This window comes from Sciurus vulgaris (assembly GCF_902686455.1).
Source record: "Sciurus vulgaris genome assembly, chromosome: 5".
Lineage (NCBI taxonomy): Eukaryota > Metazoa > Chordata > Mammalia > Rodentia > Sciuridae > Sciurus > Sciurus vulgaris.
Genome location: NC_136465.1, coordinates 81,204,145 through 81,220,825, shown reverse-complemented (window position 1 = coordinate 81,220,825; position 16,681 = coordinate 81,204,145). Strand labels below are relative to the sequence as shown.

Here is a 16,681-nt window from a genome sequence, read left to right as displayed (position 1 = left end):
GCATCATAATTCTGTTCTTATTCTTTATTCCATTTTTTATTCCAGTCTCTAGATCTTTGCTATTTAATACCACCATTGAACACATTTGCTTATTTAAATTCAAATTTAAGTGAATTGGTATCTATAAAATTAAAAGTATAACTTGTTAGCTACATTTTAAGTACTGCTCAGTAACATGTGGCTGGTGGCTACTGCATTGTCCAGTGGCGGGAGCATTTCTGTCAGTAGAGTAAATTCTGTAGGACCTTGGTACTCTGGATTTTTAATTGCTACTTGATACCAGCAAAGTAAATGTCAGAAGTCTGGAATAAATGTTTTAAAAATTTCAGAAAACCATAGGATTAATACTACTTCAATTCTAGTAGCTTCATCTTTCTCAAAGTTAAATGTTACTTTAAGATTGTTAAAAAAATTTTTTTTAGTTGTAGATGCACACAATACCTTTATTTTATCCATTTATTTATTTATGTGGTGCTGAGGATTGAACCCAGTGCCTCACACACACTAGACAAGCACTCTACCACTTAGCTACAATTTCAACCCTAGGGTGGGTTTAATATTTAGTTTTGGTATCAGTCTAATAATATGGAGCAGAATAAAATAGGTTAAAATCTAACTCTGCTAGACTTTTTATTTAACAGTTTTCAGGTATAATCGATATACCATAAATTGTGTATATAAAAGTTTAAATTTAATAAGGTTTTTTTGTGTGTGTGTGGAATCAGTCTTTATTGTAGGTTTCCCACTGAGCCCAACACTGGAAGGGGGTGCTGCTATCTCGGATGGAGCTGGGGAGTTCTGGAGTCCCGTCCCCTGGCACATAGACATTGGGAGGGTATATGGGGCACTTGAGCAATGAAGGGGTCAGTCTGCAGGTGGGCAGGTGGGCAGGCCCCCTTCCACCACCAAGAGGTCCGAGGTGTCACTGAGCTGCTCTTGGGTTCAAAACACCTGCAGCCCTCATGAAGAAATAACCATGAAAGCTCAGGGGCAACCACACAGCATTGACTTCAGACAGGCAAAATTTAATGTTTAACATGTGTACACCTCTGGAACCATCGTCATAATCACCCACAAAAGTTTTCTCATGCTCTTTTATAATCCCTACCTTCCATTCTTTTCCAACCCCTCTCCTCACCTCACTTTGAGACATTCATTGATATGCTTTCTGTTATAATAAATTGACTTGTATTTTCTAGGATTTTATATAAATGTGAGGCACATTAACTACACTTTTTTTTAACTGGGGATTGAATTAGGGTGCTTAACCACATCCCCAGCCCCTTTTATAATATATATAATCTAGAGACAGAGTCTCACTGAGTTGTTCAGTATACCTCGCTGAATTGCTGAGGCTGGCTTTGAACTCGAGATCCTCTTGCCTCAGCCTCCCAAGCCACTGGGATTACAGGTGTGTACCACTGCGCCTGTCCAAAATATACTTTTTGGTTCTGCTTTCTGTTATTTTGAGACTAATTCATTTTTAACATACATGTATTCTATGGTAATATTTGTTCATTAATTTGTTGATCATATTCCAGTTTAAGTTATAAATAAACTGCTGAGAACATTTACGTACAAGTCTGTATGATGTATGTTTTTTATCTCGAGTTAATACCTAGGTATGCGATGACTGGATTATATGGCAGGTTGTGCATTTAAGAAGAGTTGGTAGTTTAAGAAATTACCAACTATTTTTCAAAGTGGCTGTACCATTTTATATTCCCACCTGTAGAGTATGAGTGTTTCAGTAGCACTGTATCCTTGCTCATTTTTGGTATGGCTAAGCTTTTAAATTTTATCTCGGCTTGTTTTCATATAAAAAGACTATTCTTAAGCTGGGGCTGTAGCTCAGTGGCAAAGTGCTTGCCTAGCATGTGTGAGACATTGGATTCAATCTGCAGCACCACATAAAAATAAACAAACAAAATAAAGGCATGCTGTCCATCTACAACTACAAAAAACAAAAGACTATTCTGGTGAAATTGGTTTCTCCTTGTTTTTAAAGTGATATACAAATAATATTTACATGAAAAGATTTTAGGTATTGCCCTGGTCTATTTATACTTTCTAAATTTTTTATGGTATTTGCTCACTAATGCTGATTTGAAACCCAGTTTTTAAGAGCCAATACATTTTCTTCCCTTTTCACTTACATATTTGTCTCATTTTGTTCCAGCGGCCCCTTTGTTGCTTTATGCAAACAGACGGGACTTGCGATTGGTTGATGCTACAAATGGCAAAGAGAATGCTACAATTGTAGTTGGAGGCTTGGAGGATGCAGCTGCGGTGGACTTTGTGTTTGGTCATGGCTTGATCTACTGGAGTGATGTCAGCGAAGAAGCCATTAAACGAACAGAATTTAACAAAACTGAGAGTGTACAGAATGTTGTTGTTTCTGGATTATTGTCCCCTGATGGGCTGGCTTGTGATTGGCTTGGAGAAAAATTATACTGGACAGATTCTGAAACTAATCGGATCGAAGTTTCTAATTTAGATGGATCTTTACGAAAAGTATTATTTTGGCAAGAGTTGGATCAACCCAGAGCTATTGCCTTAGATCCTTCAAGTGGGTAAGTTTTTACATGATGTTCAAAGGTCATTGTATCTCTTTCTCCTGGTTTCTCCTCACACACATTCCTCACTGCCAACTAAAAAGAAAGATAAAACAGGAAGTTTAGACTCTTCAGGTTTTTTTGCAGAGTAGTCTTTCTTGTTCTCTCTCTCTCTCTCTCTTTCTTTCTTTCTTTCTTTTTTTTTTTTTTGCAGTACTGTGAGTTGAATTCAGCACTTATGCATATCAGGCAAGCAGTCTACTACTAAGTTACATTCCCAGCCTTTTTTTTTTTTTTTTTTTTTTTTTTCCTCCTTTTGAGAAAAAGGAAAAAAAAAATTAATTGCTCTGCTAGCAAAGTGGAAACACAGGGGACTCCTGTCCCAGAGACTTATGATTCTGCCCAATGAGGGGAACAGAGGGCCTTTAAAGAGGTGATTCAAAGGCTGCGTCCAGAATTGTAATTCACTTGTTAATTTGGAAGATAGTCATTTCTAGAGATCTTCTGGTGCCTTACCTAAAGTCTGAATTACTTTGTTTCTGTGGTTGGTGTGTGCTCAAGGACAGATAACTGCCTAGGATAGGGGAGAAAGGTAATCCTATTTCTCCAAGATTAGGGAAGGGGAGGGAGGGAGGAAGAGAAAGAAACGACTATTTTAAAATATCAGTGGTAGAGCAGCAAGGGCTACATTGAAAGCATGAAGTGGACCACTGTTATATTTCCTCACTGTCAATATTGAATTCCATTTCTTCAGAAAAATGGGTGACAACTTCTCCAAGCTGCTTTTTGCTAAAGAGGGTGAAACTGGGGGGAAGTGACCTTCTCTGTCAGGTGGGGCATGGACAGTTAAGGATATTCAGTATCAGGGCAGTTCAGAGGTCCACGGTGGCAGTTGGTGAGTGACTGGAGAAGGCATACCTAGGGCAGGGGGATCATGTTGAAATTTTTCAGGCAAGATTTGTAAAAATTTGTGGTTGCATACCCCGAAGGAGGCTGAGGCTCTGTGGTCAGATCTTGCTGGTTTCAGAGGTCTCTCTCCATAGGTGGCCAACTCTATTCCTCAGGGCCTGATGTAAGACAGAACACCATGATGGAAGAGTAAGATAGAAGGAAGAGACTCTAGGCATGGCACCAGAAAGCAGAGAGAGCTCCCTTCCCTTTTTAAAAAAAATCGTTGTTTTTGAGACAGGGTCTGGCTGAGCTGCTGAGGCCAGGCTCAAACTTGTGATCTTCCTTGCATCAGCCTCCCAAGTTACTGGGATTACAGGAGTGTGCTGCCATGACTGGCTTAAGTAGTCTTCAATATGGAAAGTTATATACATATAGTAAGGTGTTCTATAGTTTTGTGTTTCTAATAGCAGTTATGAAATAGCCTTCTTTATAGTTCTTGGTTTTCTTCTGCATTGATTTTTTTTTATAATTATGAGAGGATGATTAGAAGGGAGAGAAAGGAATGGTGACTTAACAAGACTAGTATTTGGTACCTCTAGATGAAATTTAAAAAATTTATAGGTTTTATAACTTTATTATGTAACAATCATAGTCATATTTTATAATATTAATCTTTTATATTAACTTGAAATATTAAAAAATTTTAAATTGTAGATTGACAGAATGTTTATTTTATTTATTTAATTTTATATAGTGCTAAAGATTGAACCCAGTGCCTCTCACATGCAAGGCAAGCTCTCTGCCACTGAGCTACAACTCCAACCCTGAAATACTGCTTAATATTTCAATGTTGAATTAAAACACTTAGTTATTAACTAACTCATCTCCAGTCAGCTACACATGTATTTGCAGTAAAGGTTTATTTTCTGCAGAGGCAGGAAATTTTAACTGGATAAACCCTGTTATAGAATGTGAACTGTATTTCCGCAGTGCTTCTGTTACTGTGCCTCAGTTTTACTGTATGCCATTCCTTGATATCCTTTTTTTGAATGTCATGCCAGTCTGTTATGGCTAAGTATAGGTAATGATCTAAACACAGAACCTGAAATGACCTATTAATGTTTGGTTAAAGTCCAAACATAATCTGTGTATAACCATTTCAGTATTTCTTTTTTTTTACTTTTACGTATGTTGGGAATGCTTTAAAACTCATTTATAGAAGAGAGTGGGTTAATTTTATATAATCATGTAGAACTTGGGGAAAATGAAAGAGTTGTATGTGTTCATTTGGTGATGAAGGTTAAAGATGATGCCATGATATAGAAAAATGAAAAAAATTCCTTTGATTATAAAGATAAGATAACATGGCAGTAGTACAGTGAAATTTTAGGGTTAGATATTTTGGAAAGCACAAATATACATATATTTTAGAGAGGAATTATGGGGCATGTGATGAAGTCAAAAAGTATTGTAGTGGCTTGAGGTGGTAGCAAGAGGTTTGGCCATTCTCAGAGGTTGTGTGTATAGTAAACTGTTCTGATCAAAGAATTTGGTTGTTGAGAATTTTTAAGATATTTTTGAGAAATGTAATTTGTGTTGTGCTAACAGTTTGTAAGTCTAAAGGGGTGTTGAAATATTTCTGTTTGGTGAAAAGACAATCAGTACCTTTTTATTTTTCCTTCTTGATTAATTCAGTCTTATCACTGTAAAGGTGATGATTGAAATTCTTTCATATGTCTATTAAATGGTTTATGTGTTCAGGCCTTTGTATTTTGTGCTCTGGTTGGGAAGAGAAGGGGTATATCTTTTAAGATTTATTGTGTATTTAAGGACAGAAAACTTGGGGGAGACAACTTTTTCTTTTTCTTTCTTTTTTTTTTTTTTTTTTTGGTAATACCATGGATTGAACCCAGGAACACTTAACCATTGAGCCATATCCCCAACCCTTTTTATTTTTTATTTTGAGGCAGGATTTCGCTGCTGAGTTGCTGAGGCTGGCCTTGAATTTGCAGCCCTGTGAGCCTCTCGGGCTTTTGGGATTATAGGTCTGTGCCACTGTGCCTGGCACAACTTTTCCTTCTTTAAAGCATGTTTGTTTTCATTGTGTTGAATGTGTGTGTAGAAGGAAAGAATGTTAAAGGAATTAGAAGACCTATAACTCATGGCTTGCAAACTTGATTCCTGTAATTCTGGAATAGCATCTTTATCATTTCCATAAGGGGCTATAATTATGTGATAATACATATTATAGATTATATTACTATATATACTATATATGTATGTATAATATTGCATATATTTATTTTGAATATTCAGGATTCTAATAATTTAGTGAGTAAATTGATCATTATCATTTTATTCACTAAAACGAATGAGCTTTACTGTTGATCTGATAAAAGTGACCTAGAAAGTAAGTTTGCCACCAGGTACAGTAGCACATGCCATAATCCCAGTAAGTCTGGAGTCCAAGCAGAAGGATTGCAAGTTTGAGGCCAGCCTCATCAATTTAGCCAGCTCTCTCAAAATAAAAAAGTCTGAGATTGTAGCTCAACGGTAGAGTGCCCCTGGGTTCAATCCCAGTACCAAAAACAAAAAGAAATAAAGTTTACCATATGTTAGAAGCTTTAATAAACCCATGATCCTTCTCAATATGGAATGTGAGAATTCAAAGACTCAGCTGATCTGTTACTGAAAGAGTCAATACATACTGCAGTTGGGTATGGTGGCACACGTCTCTAATCCCAGCAGGTTGGAGTCTGAGACAGGAAGATCACAAGTTCAAGACCAGCCTCAGCAACATAGGGAGGCCCTAAAGCACTTTAGTGAGACCCTGTCCCAAAATAAAAAATTAAAAAGGGCTGGGGATGTAGCTCAGTGGTCAAGTGCCCCTGGGTTTGATCCCCAGTACCCACTCCACAAAGTACTTCATATGTAGAAATAGTGTTATTTAGTTTCTAAATAAATTCAGTGAAGAATACCTGTTTTTTTCCCCAAGACCTAAAAGTTTGATCAAAAATACACAGTGAAATATATTATTATTATTAATTCTAATTGCATGACAGTAGAAAGGATTTTGTTTTTTTGGGGGGGGTACTGGGGATTGAACTGAGAGGCACTCGGACCACCAAGCCACATCCTCAGCCCCCCCCCCCTTTTTTTTTTGTATTTTATTTAGAGAGAGGGTCTCAGTGAATTGTTTAGTGCCTTGCCTTGCTTTTACTGAGACTGACTTTGAACTTGAGATCCTCCTGCCTCAGCCTCTGAGGCCACTGGGATTATAGGCGTGGGAACTCAGGGCCTTAGTGCTTGCAAGGCGAGCACTCTACCAACTGAGCTATCTCCCCAGCCCTGTAGAATGCATTTTGACACATCATACACAAATGGAGTATAATTTCTCATTTTTCCGGTTGTACATGATGTGGAGTCACAGTGGGTGTGTAGTCATGTATATTCATAGAAAATAATGTCAGATACTTTCTACTATTTTTCCTTCCCCTCTTTATTGTTTTTGATATCTGTGCTTATCAGGGAGGATAAATTTGCCTCCCCCCAACCACTTTTTTCAAAAATTCTTTTTGAATTTTGAGAAGTTATTTTGAGTCATGATTATCTAAAAAAAGTAACACAACTGAAAACAAGTAGAATTCAGCCAAATGGTATACATTTGATAATTAGCATGGTGGGGAGTGTATTTGGAATTATATTTTAAACACATGCATTTAAAAATACTTTCTATTAACAGTCTTTCATTGTTAAGCATCTTAGTTTTGTATAGTGAAGTGTAGTTTTAGTGTGAAAGTATTAAAGAGTACACCACTTGTCGAACAAAAGAGGTAGTTTCCAGATTTCTTATTTTAGGAAATCTGAAGTTTGCCTTTCAAAGTATGTGAAAAACAGTGCTGAGGAGAAATGTAGACATCATTAGAGTTCCAAAGGATCCTGGGTTATGAGGTTCAGAAGAGCTGACTGAGCCCTCTCTCTCATCAGCTTATGTAAAAGGAAAGCTATTAGAATGAGTGGTATTGTTTGAGCCCTGGGAATGAGTGGGGACATCTTTGTGCTTTTGGATGTATGAAGTTTTTTGTGAAATCAGTCAGTTTAGCATAGACCGAAGGAAGATTTTTATTTCTCTCTAAATTTGACCACTATTAGTCTGAGTTTTTTTTTTTTTTTTTTTCCTCCTTCTCTTTTTAATAGTAACTGGCAGTGTAGAGTTGCGACTAAGGAACAAGAAAATATGTGTATGAAAGTTGTTCCAGAAAGGAATAACCATAGTTACAGGAAGCAATGTTCTTATGTTGTTGTGAGTAGAGGTAATTCCTGTGTGGCTGCTCCTTATGATAAATCAGTCTGATTCCACAGTTACTATGCTCATTTTAGTGATGTTGAGAACCTATTCCAAATATAAATCTGTATGTTGTTCTGAGGATTTTTTGTTTGTTGAGGATTCTTTCATATTTCAAGTCATTTTAGACATTTTTTAATAAGTTAAAACAGTATAATATTAAAAATATTAAAAATTCTGCTTTGAAAATACTTGGCAGATCTAGTTCAATAGGAAAATTATAGTTTATAATTTTCTTATTTTATACATCATGTTTTTAAATTTTTTTTTTTTTAGTTGTAGATGGATATAATACCTTTATTTATTTGTTTATTTTTATGTGGTGCTGAGAATCTAACCCAATGCCTCACACATGCTTAGGCAAGTGCTCTACCACTGAGCTACAACTGCGGTCCCTCCTATTTTTTTTTGGTTCCGGGGATTGAACTCAGGGGCACTTGACCACTGAGCCACATCCCCAGTCCTATTTTGTATTTTATTTAGAGACAGGGTCTCACTGAGTTGCTTTACACCTCACTTTTATTGAGGCTGGCTTTGAACTCTCCATCCTCCTGCCTCAGCCTCCTGAACTGCTGGGATTACAGGCATGTGCCACCAGGCCCGGTTCCTGTGTTTAAAAGTATTTTCTACACTCATATATCTCAGATGACTAAAGTATTTCCTGTCACATAGTAGATGTTCAGAAATATTTTTTGAGTGAAATTTAAAATATTTATTATAATTCTCTTAGTTTTCCTCAGTAGGGGAGAAATTATTTTCTAAGCAAATGTAAATTTCAGTATTATCTTTGGTGAATTCCAATCAGTATGACCTGTATTATAATACTACTTTATAACAATTCAAATTTTTATTCTTCACTTTTTTTCAACAAAAGTTCTCAAAATCATATTTTATGAAAATATACTTCCTGGAGCTTATTTTATGTTGTATCTAGCTTCATTACCAGCATGATACATCTTTGTTGGAACCTCAGTTTCCTCATTTCTAAAGTGATGGGTTCTTTTTAGTTTTGTTTGTTTTTTTGTGGTGGGAATTGAACCCATGGCCTTGCCCATGCTAAACACAAGCTCCTTTCATTTTTGACATTAATTTTAAATAGTGAGACATTTTAGGAAACTACTTTAAATATCTCTTTATTTTACAGTTACATGTTGAAGCCATTAATTTAGGTACATTACAATTAGAATTGTGTTTTTATAGAACTGATTTTTTTTTTCCTTAAAATTTTAGATTCTTCTGTCCTTAACTGCAGTATTTTTTCACCCTGCGCCTCCTTTTTTAGAGCTACTCCACCCTAACCTTTTCAGACCTTTTTTTTCTTTTTTCTATTTCCCTTGATGCTAACTAAAAACAAAACAAAACAATTCAAAATGTAGAAATATTCTTATAGAAAGAATGAAAAATGTGGCCAATTACTTTTGGTTAGATTATATAGATTCATGTGTTTGGGGCGAGGTTTTTTTTTTTTTTTTTTTTTTTTTTTTTAAATTTCTACCTAAAAATTAAGAGTGGTGTGTTAGGAAAATCACCAGTCTTGTCTGGAAATCTGGATGTCTGGATGATAGGTTTATCTTAAGCAACCTCTGAGATATGAATCTCATTAGAAGAAGGCCATTAGAAATTGGAAAAAAAATTAGTGAATATACTTAGATCTTCTCAGATATTAGATAGAACCTTTCTACTTCCTTAAAACATCTTAACCCTAGTCTAGTTTTTAGTTGTTTATACCAAGTGATATTCGTTAGCTTTTCTCAAATTGCTGCTTTTCAGATATATAGTCTAATTTTTTATGTCACACATCTGTAAGCCCACTTTTACAGGTGGAATTTTTTTGTTTTTTATCGGGTTACTTAAATCCACAGATAGAAGAATCCTTGCAGTTGTTATCTCCTTAGTGTTTTCTAATCTGGGATGTTTCTTTGTTGTTCATAAATTAAACATTTTTGTATTTGGAGATTACTAGCCAGTCATTTGTAGAATTTCCCTCAACTTTGGCTTATCTGGTATTTCAAATGATTAAAATTATAGATATTTTGTGACAATTTTACATTTTTGGAATATAAAAGTGTGACGTTGTGCCTTTCTCAAGTTATCATAACAGCAGGTACATGATAAGGATGCTAAGTTGATCCCTTGGGTATGATAGTGTCTGCCACATTTTCTATTGCAGTTACTGTTTTTCACCTTGAATTATTTGAGACTGTGTAATTTTCCTGTTTCATATATTATTTTTATTTTCTAATTTTATCATTCCTTGATGGAGTTTGCTTGTAGTAATTATCATAGTGGTGTTTGCCAAATGGTAATTCTTCATAGTAACACTGCTCCTTCTGTATTTATTGTGAGGTAGGATTGTATCATAAGGATGAACTGTTCTGTCTCTCCCATGCATTTAATTGTTTATATTAACATAATATGAAAATATATTTGGTCATTGTTTCCTGTTTCTGACATAGCTCCTTAAACTTTTAAGAGCCATAGGGGAGCTAGGTACGTCTTCTGATCTAATATTTGGTCTTGGACTACAGCACCCAGCATAGAGCTTCTGATGCCTTGGAATTTCCTAGTTGATAGCAGTGTCTTTTGTTCCATGAGGCGACATTGGTTGGCTCCTTGATGGAGCTGGTCACCAGAAAGATGAAGCTATGATTAGAAGCTTGGAAGTTTCAACACTATTCCCTGTTTTCTGAAAAGGGTTAAGGACCTGGAGATTGGGTTAATAATTGATCATGCCTATGTGATGAAGCCTCCATAAAAGTCCCAGAACATATTCATGTGCAGGGAGGGTGGTAGACCCCAACTCCATAAAGTCAGAAGCATCTGTGCTTGGGATCCTCCCAGATCTTGCCCAATGTATCTTTTCCATTTGGCTGTTCATTTGTATCATTTGTAATAATCTTTATAGTAAATTGGTAAAATGTGTACAGTCTGCTAGCACAGGTAATTGTGGGACCCTCCAGTTGATGACTGCTTAGAAACACAGATAAAAGCTTGGAGCTTGTGATTGGCATCTGAAGTGGGGGCGGTCTTGTGAGACTGAGCACTTACTCTCTGGGATCTGATTCTGTTTCTAGATAGACAGTGTTAGAATTCAGTTGAATTATAGGACATCTAACTGGTGTTGAATTGCCTGATGTGAGGAAACCCTGCCCAATCCCAAATTTGGTATCAGATGTGTTCTGTGTTGTGTTAACTGGGTAAGAGAAGAAAAAGTGTTTTTCTAATACCATTGGTATAGACTTATAGGTATTTAGGTATATTATTTATAAATACTTCATTTTGCATCTATAATAAACTAAGACCTTTTTTCCCCTATAATTATAATACCATTATCTTTTACATACCTTATTTGAGCAAATCTTTAATATTATAATTTGTTCTGTCCATATTCAGATATCTACAGTAATCCAGAAAATGTTTTAGGTCCCCCACCTGTGTCCTGTGCCAGTGATGGACTTCAGGGCTGCTCTACCTATGAACCCTCCTACTCCCCTTTTTAAAAAAAAATTTTGAGACAGGGTCTTCTTAGTTGCTCACACTGACTTGCAACTTGTGTCCTCCTGCCTTATCCTCTTGAGTAGCTGGGATTACCATTATGTACCATTGTATCTGGTCATTAAAAAAGTTTTTAAAAAGGATTTTTAAAAAATATTTTGTTCGAATGAGGATCCAAACCAGGGTTCACAGAATTGCATTTTGTTATGCTTCTGGAGTTTCACTAGGATGATTGGTCCTCTCCTTACCACTTTTTCCCTCTCCCTGTTGACTTGTTGGAAAGACTAGGTCTTTTGTCCTGCAGAATGTCTGATTTTAAAAATTTCTAACAGATTCTTGTACTCTAAGTCTTATCTGATTGTGTTTATTGTAAAGTTAAATTAATTTTATAGACTTAGAGATTGATTCAACATTTTGGCATAATTAGTTCATAGGTTTTATTGAGTACTTTATATTCATTCCATCAGAAAGTATATACTATTTCACCCTATTTGTAGTGATGCTAAGATTGTTTAGTAGGTTCAGGTGGTGAAAGTTAGTATCTTTATTATGAAGGTTAGCTTTTCCATTTCTGTTCTTCCATTGATTTTGAGATGATTCTTTTGTGCTTTATCAGTATCTAGTTCCTACTTAACCATACATCTATTCATTGTGTCAGCATGCACGGAGGATTTTTTTAAAAATATTATTTTATTAGGGTTGTCTGTTACTGTTTGTGGATGTCGTAGTCCTATCTCTTATATTTTATTATTTTTTTTTGTGTTTTAATCTTTTTAAATATTTATGATCTTTATCAGATTGTTTAGTTGTCTGAGGTTCTTAGAAGTCTACTATTGTTTTTTTGTTGATTCCTGCTCATGGTGAAATGTTTCCTTGAATATGTCCTAGTTTTGTGACTGATCACTAGAGAATGTGAGAATCCTGAGTGGCTTCAGTGGGGGCATATTTCTGCAGAAAGGTTTTGGTTTGCTTTTGCCAAGCACCCTAGAGGTGTTGCCAGTGACCATTGCAAATTTTAATCTTAAACTTGAAGTATAATATGTATACAATAAAATGTGCAGATCTTAAATACAAAGTTTGGATTTTGACAAATGAGTATACCCATGTTATCATTACCCTGTTCAAGCAGAAATCACTGAAAATTTGTACTATGCAGATAAAATAAGTTCAGTCTAAACCTTTGAGAGGGCAACCTTGTGATTTACAAAGTCTTTGATGATTTTTCGTTTCCCATCTTTTTAGAGACTAGGCCAAGACTGAAAAACTTCCTTGCTCTCTGCCAGTGGGCAAAATTTTTTACTCTGTTGTTCCCTAGGAGTCTGTCCTTTTTTGTTGAGGAATTTCTCTTCTGTCTCTTCTTTCTCCTCCTCCTCTTTTCCTTTTACTCAGCCACTGCTGCAGCCACCACTGCTGTACTGGATAACGAACTCGGGGATCTTGGGTCTTGGATATGCTTGGCAAGTGCTTTGCCCCTGAGCTATATCCTCAAGCCCAAGCCCTTTTTAAATTTTTGAGACAGGGTCTTGCTAAATATATTGCCCAGGCTGACCTTGAACTTGTTATTCTCCTGCATCAGCCTCCTGAGTAGCTGAAATTATAGGCGTGTACCACTGTGTAGGAATCATACTTCTAACCCAGTCCTTCGTGTGTGCCAAAGCCTTATCTTCTCTCCTGCTTTGCCATTGAAACAGAAGTTTTTCAGTTTGAGACCAGAAAATCTCACAGGATTGCAGCATCATGTCCATCACAAACTACTTTTTACTTTCTTATTCATTTCCTCTACTTTTTTGATTCTTCAGCTTTACATTGAAATAAGTGTTTATATATTTTGTGGGTATATGTAAATAAGATTAAAAGGTTAACCAATAGTTCTAGGTGTTTTGTGAAAGGCCAGGTTTTCTGGTTATTTTGTTAGCAAGTTACCAGAAATAGAAATTCTAACTTTCATGTTTGAAATGTTGCCTGTTCTCAACTGTGGGCTCTTTTTTGTTTTTGTTTGTTTGTTTTTTAGACAGGGTCTTGTATTGCCCAGGCTGGGCAATCTGATGTTGCCTGTTTTTAGTAGGGATACATGTGTGTGATTGTTGGACTTGATCTACTCTTACTAACATATATATTAATGACATCTTTTAATAATATGTAGGATTATTTAATGTGGTTCACTTAGTTTTTATGGCTCAATTCTCAATGTTGTAATTAGCCACCTTTGTGTGTGATTATGTCTTAAAAAGGGTGAAAATTTGTCCCTTCAATCTAGATTTATTTATTTATTGAAACTGAACATTTCTGAACATTTTCATTATAGGAAACTGGATTCAGATTGAGTACACATAACAAATTAGGGACTTGTGAAAATTTTGAAAAAATTTTTAATCTTTACCTAATTACAGAAATTACATGTTTTGTAATATAATAAATTTGTGAGGCTGGGGAGATAGCTCAGTCGGTAGAGTGCTTGCCTTGTAAGCACAACGCCCTGGGTTCGATCCCCAGCACCCAAAAAAAAAAAAAAAAATTTGTGTCAGTTTGAGATTTTTTTTCTTTACTGGCATGAGAATTTTGATGTCTTGAAAACTTAATGTTTGCTTGTTTTAATTCCCTGCCTATCTTCCACCCTTCACTGCATTTAAAAATTATTTTCCAGAAAGCATTACAAATGAATATCAGGCCAGACACAGCAGTAAAATTACCTGTGTATGGACACTAGTGAACAGCTTATATCAACCTTGTGCTGGTTTTCATGATTTTTTATTAGTAACAGATGTGCATATTATTACAAAGTGGACCTGTGACCACATATGTCTAATTCTTCACTATCAACTAAATATGTTTATCTTCTCAATTCAAAGCTGGAATAGAACCTATTGAGGGCAAAGTAAATTGTGGACTGAATAGAATACGTAATTGGGGAATTAGTAATAATTGTTAATGAAGAGAGATTTCTCCTGTTATTAGCCTATAACCTGACTTTTGAGAAGCCAAGGGAAATGTTTATTTTATATTTTGTTCCCAAAGCATACTAAAATTGGTTTTTAAGTAGGTTGTGGATAAAAACTCTTGCAGACTATATTACTCAAATAGTTCAGTATAGCAATTTTGTTGTTAAATACTCCTTGGTATTTATAAATTTCTAAGGAGGTGAATTGTGAAAACAAACAAAAAACCCAAATTTAATCTGTGCATACCGATTTTTATTTTTGGTAAGAGTTTAAGATAAAATGAGGTAGGTAGTTGAGGAGCTTATCTCACAGTCTAATTTTTAAATCAGTGAAGGGACAGGTTTTCAAAAGTCTGTCAAATTCTTCATTTTAATAATAGCAAATGTTTATGTCATGTCCTAGCAGAGGATCTTGTGAATGTTTAACTCTGGAAGTTTTCTTTTTATTCCCTTGCACTCTGAAGTCTATTCTGCTAGCCATCTGATTTTTATTTTCATTTCTAGTGGCTGATGTTTAGACTGAAAGTTTGTAACTTTCTCTTACTGGCTATATTTATTTTTTAGGGGTTAACTGTTTTAAAAGTCTATTGCTCATTGAATCTAACACCTTAAGTATGTCATTTAAGCTTTTAGTCATATCAACCTCTCCTCAAATTCTTTTACATAGCCAAACAGGCAGCTAAAGTCTGTATGTCTATTATATGTTTTAGTGCTGCAGACCGTTTTCCCTCCCTCTCCATTTCACATGTAACTTGACTCGTTTGACATTTATTGTCCTTATGATGCTCTCCTTTGGCAGCTGTACTCTAGCTGTGTAAAATTTATGGAAATTTTGAAGCTGTAGAATTATTTTGAAAATGATAAAACCCACAAAGGATCCAATTTTGTTTTAAAATTAACTATATAATACATTGATGTAAAAAATGGTAAAGTTAAAGTTGCCTGGGAGTTTTTAAAGCTCTCAGGTAAACTTGCGCTTTTTTTTGGCTACACAATCTCTTTATGATTCATAGAGTGAACCTTTGTTTCAGTACCTAGACTAGTAGTCTGTTGAATTTTTAAAGGTATATTTGTTCCATATGTCTAGATTACAAGTACTTGAGGGCAGAGTATGCTGGGCTTGTCTGGCACAACACTTGCACCCAGGGATACAAAGTTTTATTCTCTTGATATGTGTTCAAATATTGTTAATTCAGCCTTGTCCATTCTGGACTAAATGAAGTCATCAGATAATCATAACTCACACTGCAAGCAGGTGAACATATCTGTTTTAATCCACAGCTGTTCAGTGTGTATGTTTTCTTTCCTCCCTCCAGGGTTTTCCCTCTCTGCTCATGCTGAATAATGGGTTTAGGTTTGCAAAGTAGAATAGGTGAAGTAGGTTGTCATAATTCTCCAGCATTGTCTGTGTAATGTCCTCTGAGTGAGGCTCAATAGTTTCTACCTTTCTTTCTTCAGTTTCAGTGCTGCATCCTTGAGTGCTATGAGTGCCTGTCTTGGGCCTGTTGCCTTTTTTGCTTTCCCTGGAGAAGGACAGAGTCTCATAAAACAGATCCTAGATTGAATACTGAGGAGAAATATAATGTAGCTGCTGTGGAGAGGAACCAAGCAAAGAGCCCCATTTTGCTGCCCAGTTGAACAAACTGAAGACGCTTACCTATTTATTACATTTTAGGCATAATATTTATCTCTCTCAAGGCTGTTTTTTTATTTCTCCCCTTGCTTACATAATTTAACTAACCTTGGGGAAATGTTCAAAATGAGAATTTGGTACCAGTTTTACTGACCACTAAAGATGACTTCCAAGTTTTACAGAACAGCAAACTGAAGCAAAAAAAGGCTTTGCCTTTTCTTGTTTCAAAATAAGATAAATGACTATTTTTTTAATTTTTATTTTACTTTTAAAGAAAGGGCACCAGAATTTAAAAAAAAAATTAGTTGTAGATGGACATACCTTTATTTCATTTATTTTTATTTTTTTGTTAGTGCTTAAGATTGAACCCAGTGACTCACAAAGTGCTAGGCAATTGCTGTACTACTGAGCTACAACCCCAGCCCTTGGGTTTTTTTTTATTTTTCTTTATGACTTTTTTTTTTTTAGAGCAGTTTTGAGTTCATAGCAAATTGAGTGGAATAAAATATTCCGAATTTCTCCCTTCCATCTGTATATTTCTCTTCTACATGAGCTACGATCATATTATTTTGATTATTATTTTGAAGAAACTTATGTGTTAGCTCAATTAATAATAAAAAAGAGTTTTTATTTTTACCTGCACTTATTCTCTGCCTAATGGTTCCTTTCTTTTTTTGTGAATCCTAATTCTTAACTATATTATTCTTCTTTCCAGTGAACTACTTTTAAGATATCTTACAAGGAAGGTCTGGCAAAAAGTACCTCAGTTTTTGTCCGGGAAAGTCTTTATATTTCTTCTTCACCTTTGAAGGATAATTTTGTAG

The 16,681-nt window shown here is 35.4% G+C and overlaps 1 protein-coding gene across 1 annotated transcript in view; it reads left to right on the top strand.

The window, feature by feature from the left end:
- LRP6 (LDL receptor related protein 6) overlaps positions 1 to 16,681 on the top strand; it is a 179,145-nt gene that overhangs the window by 14,967 nt on the left and 147,497 nt on the right. The window contains exon 2 of the mRNA XM_079140029.1: positions 2,180 to 2,573. Coding sequence (XP_078996155.1) covers positions 2,180 to 2,573 — 394 coding nt within the window. The remainder of the gene's footprint in view (positions 1 to 2,179; positions 2,574 to 16,681) is intronic.